The 14,140-nt window shown below is 42.2% G+C and overlaps 1 protein-coding gene across 1 annotated transcript; it reads right to left on the minus strand.

Moving 5' to 3' along the window:
• Window positions 1-7,169: 7,169 nt before the first annotated feature.
• GJD4 (gap junction protein delta 4) lies at window positions 7,170-11,124 on the minus strand. Its single transcript, XM_064703282.1, has 2 exons — window positions 11,061-11,124; window positions 7,170-8,347 (listed from the first exon to the last, which is right to left on the minus strand). The coding sequence occupies exons 1-2, from the start codon at window positions 11,122-11,124 to the stop codon at window positions 7,170-7,172; spliced, it is 1,242 nt and encodes a 413-aa protein (XP_064559352.1).
• Between the last annotated feature and the right edge of the window lie 3,016 nt (window positions 11,125-14,140).

Genomic DNA, 14,140 nt, shown 5'->3' on the forward strand with positions numbered 1-14,140 from the left:
CATCAATTGGCATCTTCCATTGCCTCAAGGATGCTCAGCTCGTCCCAGCATATCAGCAAAACACGGAGGAGGAGATGGATCCAGTCAGGCAAAGAGGGGAAAACAGCAAGGAATGCTTTGTATGCAGCTGAAGGTGATGTTTATCCCATTTTCCCCTTTCCTGTGTCACCCCTCATACCAGGCTCCTGCCTCTTCAGGAGCTGCATGGCTGCTGCTGGTGGGCTGGATCTGTCAGATACAGCAATGCAGACAATCTGCCAACCAAGTCCCTCCTCACTTTTTGGAAACTCACTGATCCAAAGATCCTGGAAACTATGGAAAATCCTGGGTGGATGGGGGAGAGTGTACCTTGCTGCTTTTTGAGGTGTGTGCTGGCAGCTGGTGCCCTGGACAAACACAGCCTTCTGCACCATGAGAGCCAGTCTGGCATCAGGGTACAGAGAATATAAAGGCACTGGCAAAATGGGAATTAGCTGGCACTTACCAGCACTTCCTCTTTACAAACTAATTCCTGCCAACACTAACATGGGAATTCCAGGGAACACTCCTCCAAGAGAGCTCAGTGCTCCCTGAGATGGGGGTGAGCTCTTGTCAGGTGCTGATTGAAGCCCCCACAACCTCATGGTATGTTTTGTACAGTCCATTTTTGAGGAAGACCCTGATGATTCTCCAATCCAAATAAATTTATCTGTAGCTAACTTTGCAACCACAGACTTGTGCTCACAATTGCAATAAACAACTGCCCTGTCTGCTCTTAGCTTTGCACAGTTTCTCAATGCAGCCCGATAGCACAGGGCCAGCTTCAAGTGAGACATGGAGAGACATGAAAGTTGTATTTTGTGCCCCAGCTGGACTATTCTTACAATGCCTGCACATACTCCAAAATCAGGGCAGAATTTGTGTAGAATTTGGTGTCAGAAGCAGTGTGGGACTATGTTTCAGCTGAGCTGGTGTCCTGGCTCTAGTGGGCCGAATCCCAGGTTCTACACAACAAGAATATTACTGATGGATACCAGTGAGCATGTCAACAGAAATAAACAACCTAAATGTTTTGCTTAAGCCTTTGCTTTCAATTTGTAGCAAAACTTCTCAGGAGATAAAGTGTGCTGAGCCAAGTTGTTTCTGGAAATGAGCCTTGTAGGAATATTTCAGGAACTTCATGTAAAAATAAAGCAACTGTTTGGATGTTTTAATCAACCCCTGACTCCTTCTCCCCCATACTATTTTTAGGATTTTTGCTGAAGTATAAAGGGCTGAGTAAATAGGGAATGTAAGACTGTTGTTCTAAGGGGTTGTCAATATTTCGGTGTAAAAGTCATGGAATATATGTCTCAGATAAAGGTAATTTGGAAAAAAATATTTCCTATTTATCTGCACATTCTAAAATCTATTGCCATAAGTTCTGAAAATTAGGATTGATTTATTCTGAATTGAAGTATCTCTGTGTTTCATGTAACTCCAGCCCATGAGGTGAATTGTTACCACATCTATCTATATTACAAAAAAAAAAAAATCTATGTCTAGGTACCATTCCTTAAAATCAGGTCACCTTGTGAATTTCATAGAGGTTGGTTGTCCATGGGATCAGTTCTGAGCGGCTGCTGGGAGACCAAAGTGGGGCTGCAATGCAAATCCTCTACTTTTATCAGTCATTCCAAGATTAGGTCCCATCAAGTCCCCAAGTTGTACATGAAAGTCTCTGGGGAACCTGGACAAACAGGTGTCTGTCAGTGCATCACAACTGGTAAACTGTGTTACAGATATTCCTAATTTAGGTTTAAGAGAAATGCTTCAGAAAGAGACTTGCTGAAGAAGAAAAATGCTTGGATTTGTTAGCCAGTGCACACAAGTTGTTCATCTGCCTACCTCTGAATATCTTCACTAGACCTCCAAAGATAGCACAGAGCTTTAAAGTTTGTGCCAGAAAGAAGGAGCTCATTGCACTGTATATTGTCTGTCAGAAGCAAGAATCACTCACACTGACTCAGAGAAATGAGCAGAAGGAGTGGGTGTCTAAGTGGGTGTTTAATTTGTCAGGACAAGTGGGGCTCTGAAAGCATCTTATCCTGGCTTCTCTTAAAAAAAATTACCTATCTTCAGGGCAAGGAAAAGGCAAGTCATCACAGGGGAAAATGCAGAATTCTATTCTGCTAGGTCAAAATCTCCTGTTTATTTCCATGATTGTTATTTCTTTTCTAAAGGTAACATTTTCAGGGCCAGAAAATGCTGAGGTGCCTAAAGTCTCACTGGCAAAATAGATGTTACTCACATAGGAAAGCCAGAAATGAAGGAAATTACTTCTGATTGCTGAGTCAAAATCCCCCATCGTTCTTGAGAGCACCATATATAAACCTCAGTTTCTAACAACAAGCTCAAATGCCCCATCATCCTCACTCAGTAAATTGTCCCTCAGTGAAAGCTTTTCAGAGCTAATCCAGTGCTCAGCACAAAGCGTTACCTGCAGGCACTGAACCGGGGACAGCTCTCCCCCTCTGGCATTCCCTCAGCAGGGGGAGCAGCTCAGGATTATAGAGCTGCTCTCAGGTTAGCACTGGGTGTGCACTGCCATGAATAAATTCCAGCTGTGGAGATGCCTGGGACCTCCTGCTGCCAAACCAGATGGAAGGGAACAGGACAGTGGGAGGGATCAGAAGCCAGTGAAGCAGATTGTGATTGCAATCTATCCAAGTGGACACTGGATAATTTTAACATTCTGATCAGATTTCTGCCTTGGTGAACTCATCTTTCAGAGCTGCCATTGCTGGGTACCACAGGCCAAGAGTTCATGCTAGGAGTGAGCAGGGACCATCTAATCTGCAGAACATTTCAGCAACTCAATTACAATGTAAGACATTATGCTGTAAAATTACTTCTCTGTCAGTGGAGTACATCAGGCTATTAAAAGCAGATCAAAAGACAGAAATTAAAGAACAGCCTTTTGAACTACTCCACTGTCCTATTTTTTGAGATATATTTCTTTATGGTCCTAAAATACTACAAGCAGTAACAATTTATCTGTTCTCCATTGTAATCAGGACATTACAATAATATAATGCCCAATTAATATGCTCTTTAAGGATTTATTTCAGAAAGCTAATTGAAATAATGATGTATCATTTAAGGGCAGATAACTTGAAAGAACATATTGAGGACGTCTCTACACTGCTAACTTCAGATTTAATACTTATTCTGGGCTGAACTGAGATATTCATGGAGAACAACTGCTGCTGACAGGAAATTATACATTCCCTAGACACCTGTGTACGGTGTCTTTCACAAGAGAAGAGAGAGTCACAGCTTTCTGTTATGCTGCTGAGAGTAAATCAAAGTGACCCAACCTAAAAAGTGCAAGAAGAGGATAAAGTGATTATAACTGACTGAAACTTGGCTTCTAAACTAGTTTGGCTTTGACTATGGTTTTAAAAATATATTACAAAACGAAACAAAAAAATTGAAAAAATATTTGCTTAGAGAAAAATGTAAATATATTTTAGTTAGAGGCAACAAAATTGATTTTTTCTTTCAATCGTGTTCATACTGCAGAAACTTCCAGTGATACTTGATTTTGCAGCATAGAAAACATGAAAATTCTGTGCCTCCAGCAGCCTACTAGATACTTACTTAGCAAGAGAATTGCTATTGAAGTGCAATTGAAGATACTAAGAACAAAAACATTTTTAAGACATTTTAATAATTTTCCAATAAAAATTTTATTTCTTACGTGAAAATTATTTTATCCTAGATGTTCTGATCAGTTCCAACTCTTATTTCCAGGGAGCTCAATCCTTTCTGCATAATCTCATGGTCAGCACCACATGAGGCCGGATGAGAAAAAAAAAATATATATATAGACATATATAGATATATATATCTTCTGTGTTGTTCCATAAAGCCACTCTAGGGTGCAAGTGACACCTGCACTCTGAGCACAAGGCAAAGCTCTCTGAGGGCAGTTTGAGGAGAATTTTGCTTTCAACCCATCTTTGAAATGCTTTTCTGAAGTAGATAGGTTAAGAAATTATTTAAGCTTAATAAGAACCTTCTGTAACATTTTTCTGAGTATGCAATAATTTCTGGAAAGACAACACCAATACATGAGTTTAAAAGATTAAATTTTTGTTTTAACAGCAGAAAGTTTTGCTGCTTCTTTTCTTCACATCTATCAGCTCTTTCTTCACTCTAAGACATCTAGGCATGTCTACAGCACCTCCACTTTCAGTGATATTGAATGCAAGGAGAAATGAGAGCTGATTTTTTTTTTTTTCCAAGCACATCTTTTGCTATTTTCTCCTCCCCACTGTGGATGTCCCTCCCAACCATCACTTTTAATTCCACTGAGCTCTGGAAGTTCACAACAGTTCAAACTTCCTTTACACTTCTTCCTTTGCTGACAAATCAGCTGACCTTGCTGCATCTTTGTAATGAATAAATGTGGCTTTATAAATGTGGAGAAATAGTAGTAAAAGGTCCTGAGTCATTGCCCTAGGAGCAGGTTGCTGATGCCAGAGGTTTCTATTCACTCCCCAGGGAAAATTTCATACCAATTTTTTCTCTTTTAATGTACAGTTTTTATAAACACATTAAGTGCTTGTTACATTGACTGAATTATGTTTCAATGGAGCCACAAGTCCCAAAATCAGCCAGGTCTGCAGAGATGCAGCACAACCCAAAGGCCACAGTCTCTGCAGACAAACAATGACATCCACTAATTTCACTTTTCATTTCAAACACAAAGAGGATCTTTCCAATTTCAAATGAGACTCTTCAGTCATTAAAAAATGTCTAACCAGAAAGAAAAAACCCAAACTGTGTCCAGCCACAATGCATTTATTATTTTTCCTACCTTATTTATATCTCATGCTGTGGGATGTATGCAATAGGCTGAATCCACATTTGCTCCTTGCATTCCTTCTCACATCTGAGAAGAAGCAATGAATCATAAAAGGTTTCAGTGTTGCAATGGTTTGTCATGGCATGTGTAATCAGCACAGACCCCATTAAAGAGGCTTTGGAGGACGAGAAGTTTAAATATTTAATGTTTTTCTGCCTATGATAAGTTTAATAATTAATGCTGCTTCTACCCTGGAAATGACAAATCACACAACAAGCATGCACAATAACAGAAACAAACAGAGCTAATGGAGAGGAAAACCTTACTTGGAAGGTAATGATTAAAAATGCCCACAGCCTACCTCAGGATCCCAAAGTACTCTGTTCCTGACCCAAAGAGCAGTTCTGTCTACCTATCAAGCCACCTGATTTTGGGGGAATGCAGAAGAGAAGGGATAATTGCTAGTCTTTACCTTGTACATGTGAGAAATAATACACAGGTGAGATGAGCCTGTCTTGCAGACTCCTGCACTCATAGGAGAGAAAAGGTAGACTGTGAAAGCTGTTGTCCCTTCATGCCCTGCACATGGGAGCCAGCTCTTGAGTTATTACAGAAATTTGGCAGCCCAGGAGCAAGGCTGGACCTGTCCCTGTTTTAAACTGCATCAAAGCACCAAGCAGGATCTACAAACACCAGTTCTTGACACCCTCAGAATAATTTGTTTTATAAGATATTACCACCAGCACATTTCTCTGGATACACACTCCTCCACATCCACTCCCACTGGTGATCTGCAGGTATGTGCAACCTTCAAACCCCACTGACTTGTAGCAAAAGGAAAATTCATCTCACGCACTGCTGTGCTCGGGTGCTGGACCACGCTTATGCAAATGCGACAGAATTAACACTGAAGGAAGGCACAAAGTGTAATTGTAATAAAATCTTCTGTGATTCACTCAATTTAGACATGTTTTCAAATTATTAGCATTATGAGTCTGTCAGACAAAGAGGGTGAGCACTTTGATATAGACATTGCCACTGTATCCTTCTTTCAGGGTAGAAACCATTTTCCCTAAACCCAGGTCTGAGATAATCACATTGTGGGAGAAATAGGTGTATCTAGAAAGTGACTCACCTTACCTTTAGAGACCCCTAAAGCAGGTCAGGTGACTCATTCCCACCTCCTGAAACTGAGACCCTGTGTGCCCATTTGAGGCTGAGATGTAACACCTGCAGAGGTGTCAGTGCAGCAGAGCAGGAGCATTGCTGCTCAGTCCCTGTCAGCTGCTGCAGCACCCCCTGACACCCTTCTGGCTCACACCTCCTTGCTGTCTCCTGAGAAATTCCCAAGCACAGGACCATGCCCAGCAGCTGATGTGGATGCAGCCACTCTGCTTTGGAGGTTGTTGGAGTTCATAGAATGGTTTGGGTTGGAAGGGACATTAAAGATCGTTTAGTTCCACCACCCCTGCCATAGGCAGAGACATTTTCCACGAAACCAGAGTGCTCCAAGCTGCATCCAAGCTGACCTTGAACACCTCCAGGTGTGGGACATCCAGGACATCCACAGCTTCTCTGGGCAAATTCTTCCACTGCCTCACCGCCATCAAGCAAAAAAAAAAAACAACCTACCCTGCTTCAGTTTGAAGCAATTTCTCCTTGTCCTATCACTACATGCACTTGTAAAAAGCCCTCTCTGGCTTTTCTTTGGGCTCCTCTAGGTACTGGAAGGTGTTATAGTTGAAAATCTCAAGCGTGGTGAGGCTGCAGCTGGCATCAGTGTCAGAGAAAGAAGCTGCCCTGGCACTGCTGGCTGGGAGAGGGGTATTGCCTTCAAGAAATAGGATCCAGGGGTTTTAACAAATTAACACCTTGCTACAAAACAAGTGTTTTTATTTTATTCACTGTCTAGTCTTCTTCTTGAATATCCTGTCTCAGAGTGGGCTTTGAGAATTTAGTATGAAGAGATAAATTAGGCTTCTGAGAGTAGACGACCCATCTTGGCTAAGCTCAATCTTTTGCCGTAAAACTAGGTTAGAGTAAGCAAGTGTTCACACATACTCCTGGAAAACGAGGTCAGTCACATCAGCAACAGTCCACAGCCTTTTTAAACCATCTACATGCAGAAAACCATAAAGATGTCACATTTTCTAAGGAACACGTCCCTTAATGTTCAAACCCTTCACACTCTTATTCAAAGTTTTTCTTCTTCTCTAATGGAGTCGAGTGTCCCTGCAGCATGACCACAGCCACGGGATTCAGCTGAAACTCCCTGAAGCCTCTTCAGTGATGCAATGATTTGCCTGCCAAGGTCACAGCACAGGGCTCACTCTGGCTTCTATACCCATTCAGACTTTTTTAACCTCAGGCAGCTAGAGCTGCTATAATTCGATTGCTCATCAGGGCTTTTTAGCTCAGCTGAAGGGTAGAACCCTAAAAGCTTGCCCTGAACAACAGAAGAAACCCCAAGGGGAGACTCCATCTGAGGTCTCAAAGCCAGGGCAGAATCTTTAATGAAGTCTTGCTGCAGTCTGGGTCTCACTTGGCTGCAGGGAGTTCCTTGGTGGTCACTGGCACACAAGGGCTCTTCAGTGCTCTGCTGCTGAACAGCAAGGTCTGCTGGCACACAGAAATTACTGCTGCTGAGGTTAGGGCTGGCACGTTGCTGGGGGACACCTCCAGGATGAAGAACAGCCTCTTCTTCCTCCTCAGGGAGAGGTGAGCAGGAGCCATCACTGGTGTGACAGCTGTTTGCTGCTGGGCCATCCCTGCTTTGAGGTGGAGAGGAGCCACTGTGCTGGGCTGGGGGAAGGTGTATCCTGCACTCCTGCTCTGGGCAGAGGTTTGCCAGCTGCTTGTTCTCCTGGTTCCTTGCTGTCGTTCTCCGGAGGGCACAGACAAGGTCAGCAAGGCTGAGCAGGAAGGACAGACTGCTGACCCCCCAGATGAAAATCATCATGATGGATTTCTCAGTGGGCCTGGAGATGTAACAGTCAACAGTGCTCGTGCAAGGTGAGTGGTGGCATGAAAAGCGGTCAGGAACAAAAAACCCAAAAAGGAAATATTGCACAGCTGCAAAGGCAGCCTCAAGTAGGGTCCTAACAAAAAGATGAACAGTATATGCCCCTGAAAAATTAAGGACACTTAGGTTGTCTGCACCACAATCTACTCTATTGACAACTGCACCTCTACAGAGCTGCTTCACACCTTTGGGGCTTGGCAAACCCTTGTTGCTCCTGCACCCATGCAGCAGACAGTGCATTCTGACAATGTGCACAGCCACCCTGTGCAGCACGTAAATGCTGAACGCAGCATAGGGCAGCAGGACAGACACAGTCTGAATGAGCCAGAACCTGAAGTGAGACACGGGGGCGAACAAGTCGTAGCAAACGTTGGAGCACCCTGGCTGCAGGGTGTTGCACACAAAGCGCTCCTGCTCGTCCTGGTACAGGGGGTACCCTGCTAACACCACCACTGCCAGGCGCAGCAGGATCATCAGCACCAGCCAGAGCTTCCCTAAGGAGAAGGAAAGGTAAGAAAGGGTCAGATCCTGAGAAGGAAGGCAGGTTATGCAGTGATGCTCTTTCTATACATGAGGCATTTGAGGAAACAATCTCTCCTTTTTTTTTTTTGACTGGGATTGAAAATCCAGTGAAAATGTGTAGCTAACATATTCCATAATCTTCATCTAGACTCAACAACGTCAGAGTTAAACACACAGTAAGCCATGCCAACAGAAACCTAATGAAAACACTCTGATAAAAAGAGATCAAAACTGACTAAACAATCAATTTCCCTCACAGTTTTTCCTCATTGTTGGGCTCCTGCACCTGAATTTTGTTCTATTTCAACAATACAGTTCAGGTAACACAGTATGAGACTTGTCTAGAGGCAGAAAAGATTGCTCTATGACATAGTATTTGTTCTTGGTCTTGGCCATGACATTGCATGTAAAGTTTACTTTGGCCAACAAAGTCTCTGCCGTGTTTAGAACGGTATTTACTAGCAAGCTATTCATTAGTTATTATTTTTATTATTAGCAAATTTATGCAAATTGTTCTACAAACATAGATTTGTGCAAATGTGCACCCCAGACATTTCTCTGTTGTTTCTTTGGTTGCCCCATCTTGGCCATGATTTCCAACCTTTGTTCACCCCTGTGAGCAGACTTTCTCCACTCAGACAAAGTTCCCTTCTATCAAACCACTCTATCATTTTGTGACATTCTAAAACCTTTTCCTGGTCAGGATAGGAAGGCTTAAAGATTTACCATTCTGTTGTCAAAAGTTAAAAATGCATTCTGTACAAACACATATTCAACATCTGAAGTTCAGTTTAGCATTTGAATTTCTCACATTTCCTTTTGAATCCTGTCACCAATTCCCTATATAGTTTTGAAAAAGTAATTTAATTTAATAATTCCCTACCAAAAAAAAAAAAAAAAGAGGAAAAAGCCTGTTTGAAAACAAAAAAAAAGGGGGAGAAAAAAAACAACATTAAAGAATTATGAGATGAATTCTGTTTTAAATATTGTTAAGACAGGAATTGTAAACACAGGCAGAGAAAGAGCAAGATTCAGTGACTAAAGAAGTATATTATACAGAATTAATGGCTGAGAAATGTACTGAAAAGCTCAGGTCATTAATAGTGAATGCACATCTTACATGCACATAAAGTTTTGTGTGCAATCTGTGAAATAGCACCAATACACACTGCAAAGGCTTTAAAAAAATGTCACAAAGGATTTTTCTGTAAACTATAAAACTATTTACGGGCAGTGCCTTGGAGAATTTTCTTCTATATTTCCTATAAAGCTATTTCCCAGTAGTTGGTATGAATTTGAAATATTCAAGTATTTCCATAACATTGTGTGATACCTATTATTGTACTGAACATACACTTCAAGTGCCCTCTGAAAACCATTTGTGGCCAGTAGACAGATTACAGGTTGGAACAGTAAAACTGCATTCTGAAATGAAAAACCTGAAGAATATCTAAGGTTGATGAGAGATCATCAGAGAAACTGCTGCTCCTGGCAAAAAAATATATTACCCAACCATAAATAAATTGAGGCTTTTCCATTTTATCTTTAATCACCTGGGTTGTGGTGGTGGTTTTGCTGTTTCCAGCTGCCTGTGTTTGCTGGCAGGCTGTGCTGTTACTCACTTTTTGACAGTGGGTCAATAGGAAACCCCAGCTCCACAGAATCTGTCATCTTTAGCAAACCATGTTTCATCCTTTGGTAGCATTTTTTTCCCTGTGAGGACCTCAAAGTGTTTGAAGCTCATTAGTTAATTAGGCTCAAAACACTACATGCTATTTCACTATCAATTTTTAATTTGAACATGTACAATGGGGAGTACAGCTTAAGAAAAATCAATGGCTCCTTAGGAAGTAGTTTAGTGTGACATACATTTGAGAGATAACCCCTCCATGCATCCCTGTCCCTAAAGATCCAATCCTGATTCAACACACGAGAACAAATCTCCCCAGCAGCCCTGCTGGGGCTCAGCTGGATGCTCCCTGCAGTGCACAGCATAAACTACAGCAACTGCTGCAGGCAAAGATCTTTAAAGGGCCCTTGAAAGTTTTCCTCTGGCTCACACTTTGTTCAAAGTAGCCAATGAAAGAGGAACAGAATCTTCTTTAAATTACACAGGTGAAAAATAAACAGCAAACAGCTAAGGAAAAGACAATGGCACTTTGCTTGGGTTTGCTTTTTTTTTTTTTTTTTAATGCATATGATCCTTATTATTTACAAAAATAAAGAATGAAAAGCAATAATTAACCACAATGGTAGTAACCACAAACTTCCTCCTGTAAAAGAGAGTGGTTCTTCTGTCCTCTTTTTTAATTTGTTACTAAACTATTGCATGCATTCTACCATTCACTTTAGGTGGTATAAGAAGCAATCAGCATTACTTCTGTGTGTTTTTACCATGATCCCTTCTCTCAGCTGACAGGGAACCCTGTCATCAAGACCCAAATGTGAAAACCTTGCCAGAATACTTTACGCAATGTTCAGGAAAAACCTATCAAAGAAAGAGAAGCAATCTGTTAGCAAGAAAATAAATACATTAATCTATTCTATCAGGTATCAAGGAAACAACTCACTGTACAGATCACAGAACCACAGCCTGAAATTAAAGTTGATTATCAGTAGGGCACTTGGTTGGCTTCAGGATTTGAGGCAGCCAAAGAAAGAGGAGAGCTTTTTTAAAATACTTACCCACAATAGTCACATTATAGTTGAGTGTGACTATCAAAAATCCCAGTGAGTCCCAGTGCTCCATGTTTGAACAGGCTCAAAACACTTCCAGCTCCTGATGTCCTAACTGTTTTGTCATTTCCAAAGGAAATTAGACCTAGACAGGGAAAAAAGAGGGTAGAAAAATGGAAGAAAAAGTAAAAAAGGAAGACATTTTTGCTGAGGGCCAAGGGCAGAAATCAGGAACTCAGCCAAAACAATGGGTTGAAGGATTATTTTGATGATTTGAACAGGACTGTTGGTTTTGAATGTTGATCTTCTTCAGGCTTTAACACATTGCCTTACAAAAGCTCTAGCTTGTCAGATCCTGTTGCTCCTACCTCTGTGTGGATCCTCTGTCCAGGCAACTGCAAGTGGACAGGCAACAACAGGAGTGATCTCTGCCATTGTAGACTATTCTTACCCTCCCAGGCATACCAGCCTCCTGGCATTGCTGAGATACTTCAGTGCTGAAAGACAGGGAGAGAGGAGAAAATAGCATAGACCAGGAAATAACAGAGACCTCTCTGTCTCCCCACAAGAATTGCAGATGGATTAGATAAGGAAAGGGGATAGAAAAGGATGAGCATCCCTATGTTTGAAAGGCAGCTTCAGTTCAGGTCACTGGAAGCTATTCCATTGAAATTTCCCAAAACCACTTGGTTTTTAAATCAAAACCTCCTTGACAGAACACCATGGCCCTGTCAATCACAGCCACACCAAACTCTCCTCTGTGTGCTGAGCCAGCCAGCAGGCTGAGCCTCCCTGCAGGCAAGATAAAAAACAGGGGAAGCTTTAAAAAATAAAAATCCTAAGCATGGGGCTGCTTTTCAAGATGCTGCAAGTCACTAATTATTAATTTATATCAATAGTTTTGGCTGAAACTGCTTGGTACTTCACTCAAACTGCTTGGAGATCACTCAAAAATCTTAAGGGTGATTGACCATCATTCTCACACCCAGCAGCCCCTCAGCAGTGGTGGAGGGAGCTCCCACTTGCAGCAGAATGCCCATGGGCTCAGCAAGATGCAACTGCACAGCGTGTCCTGGACATTGTGCCACTGTGCTGCACACCAGGAAAAAGCAGGGGTGAAAATCAGACTCTCAGCTTTTTGTTCCTTGCCTCACTCTTCATCCAGGTTACTTGGGGAAAATAATCTACGCCCATCCTCCAGCCACTGTTCCACCAGATTTGGGATGTTGCTCTGTCCCTCTTAACCTGGGCTGTGGCAAGGATGAACATACTGTGAAAACTTAGTCAGGAAATAGTAACAAAGGCAGCTGAAGAAGGAATCTTTGTGTGATGTAGCAAGGGAGAAAAGTGATTTCCTGACTTCTGCAGGGTGCCAAGGCACAGGCTAGCTGGGCACTGCAGCCCTGCTTGTGTGCTTTGACCCAGGACTGCTCTGGGGAGCTCAGGGGGAGCTGCATGGACACTCCATGACCTGGGGGCACTGCAGCTGGGCTGAGCTTTATGACTGAGCACATCTTACCTGGGTAAAAGGTAAAACTGATAGTTTCATCAAGTAAAAAATACCTGCACAAAGACTTTCTCCCCAGCTCTCTGCTCACAGGCTTTGCAATGCCTTGGCAGAACACACTGAGCATCCTCTCTGCAGTAAGCACCTAAGGAAACCCTAAAAGTGGGGTTTGAAAAGACGGACCTTCAAAACATTTTGTCTCTTATCTGTGTAAAAAGATTTTTAATTGCAGTAGTAAATGCAGAAAGGTTATTGGCTTCAGAATTGATTTATGTAAAATATTTGCCAAACTGCCATTTCTTCTGATACCAAGTTTTATTTATGGTTTGTGATTATGATTTTCGTTTCATTTACTTACACATACACACTTTTTCTTTTTGTTTTTTTTTCAACCAGAGATGTGTGTATGTATGAGAAGTAAAGGAAGGAAGGAAAGCTGGAGAAAGTCAATAGAGAAAAGACGCAAATAGCCAAGATATGAATTATGCTGAGGTCTGAAGGTATTCCTGGTTAAACACCCTTTGTCAAAAATAAAGTCAGGAATGCCAAGACGGTGGCAGGATATGAATGCTCAGCAGCTGCATCCACACAATAGGCTATAAATTGTCTCTGTCAATATTGTTGGTTAAAATATCCTTGCTTGTGGTTGCTGTGAGACCTCTACCATTTGTGGAAGAGGGATAACAGCTAGGAATTTAAGCCCCCAGATTGTTGCCTGAGGAACTATACCAGGCAACAACATCTGATCCCACAGCATGGATGCCCTGAGATAGGATGGCCTTTTTTTTCCAGAAGAAAGCAGGCATCCTCCTGTCACAGTGCAGCTTAGCTTAGGTCAGAAAGCTTGAATTACATTTTAGCTTTTCCAGACATCTTTAGGTTTTTTTAATTTTAGCTTTTCTAACAGCTCATATCTCACTTGAATTCAGTGCTTCTCCTTTCTGTGGTGTGTCCTCTTCCCAAGCCTCTGCCATCAACCCCCATTGGGCTCCAGTCTGTGGTGGCTGTTATAAAATGTTTGGTCTCCACAGACCCACAGTGCTGAGCAAAGGGATGAGGAAACAAAAACCCATCTTTCAGGGCAGGGTTCCCACCTGAAGATTTTCCACATCATAGCTGAAGATATTCACCACGTAATCCCCCTCGTTTATTCTTTGTCTTTAGCTGTTCCCTGTATTCCCTGTTGGCCCATAAGGACTATAAAGAAACAGGGAGAGCAGATTGCAGACAGGGCCCCAGCTCTGCGGTGCCACCCGTGGGTTTGGCACCATTTCCCACACCAGAGGAGGGGCACATGGTGCACAGCCCCACCACTCCAGCTCTAGAACCCCACAAACAACTCTTCCCAACCTAAAAAACTCTCAAATCTGTGAACTTGCACTGCATTCTAGTAAAAACAAAAGGCAGGTAGAAAAAACCGACATGATATTGGGTAAAGTTAAACTTGGAAACCCAGCAGTACCTCATCACATCTCATTTTAGGAAGGACCCTAAAAGCCACTGGAAAGCTGTCAGAGACAAACAGTGAAACAAGACGACACAATTTAATCTATTTTAAAATTTACAACTGCTGTCCACATTT

Source organism: Zonotrichia leucophrys, chromosome 2, assembly GCF_028769735.1.
Source record: "Zonotrichia leucophrys gambelii isolate GWCS_2022_RI chromosome 2, RI_Zleu_2.0, whole genome shotgun sequence".
Classification (NCBI taxonomy): Eukaryota; Metazoa; Chordata; class Aves; order Passeriformes; family Passerellidae; genus Zonotrichia; species Zonotrichia leucophrys.

What these genes read in the sequence shown, in the direction of transcription:
- GJD4 (XM_064703282.1), bottom strand. Translation starts at nt 11,124, where the DNA reads ATGGAGCACTGGGACTCACTGGGATTTTTGATAGTCACACTCAACTAT. An exon ending in CTATAATGTGACTATTGTGG is followed by an intron (nt 8,348 to 11,060) that starts GTAAGTATTTTA and finishes CCTTCTCCTTAG; the next exon opens with GGAAGCTCTGGCTGGTGCTG.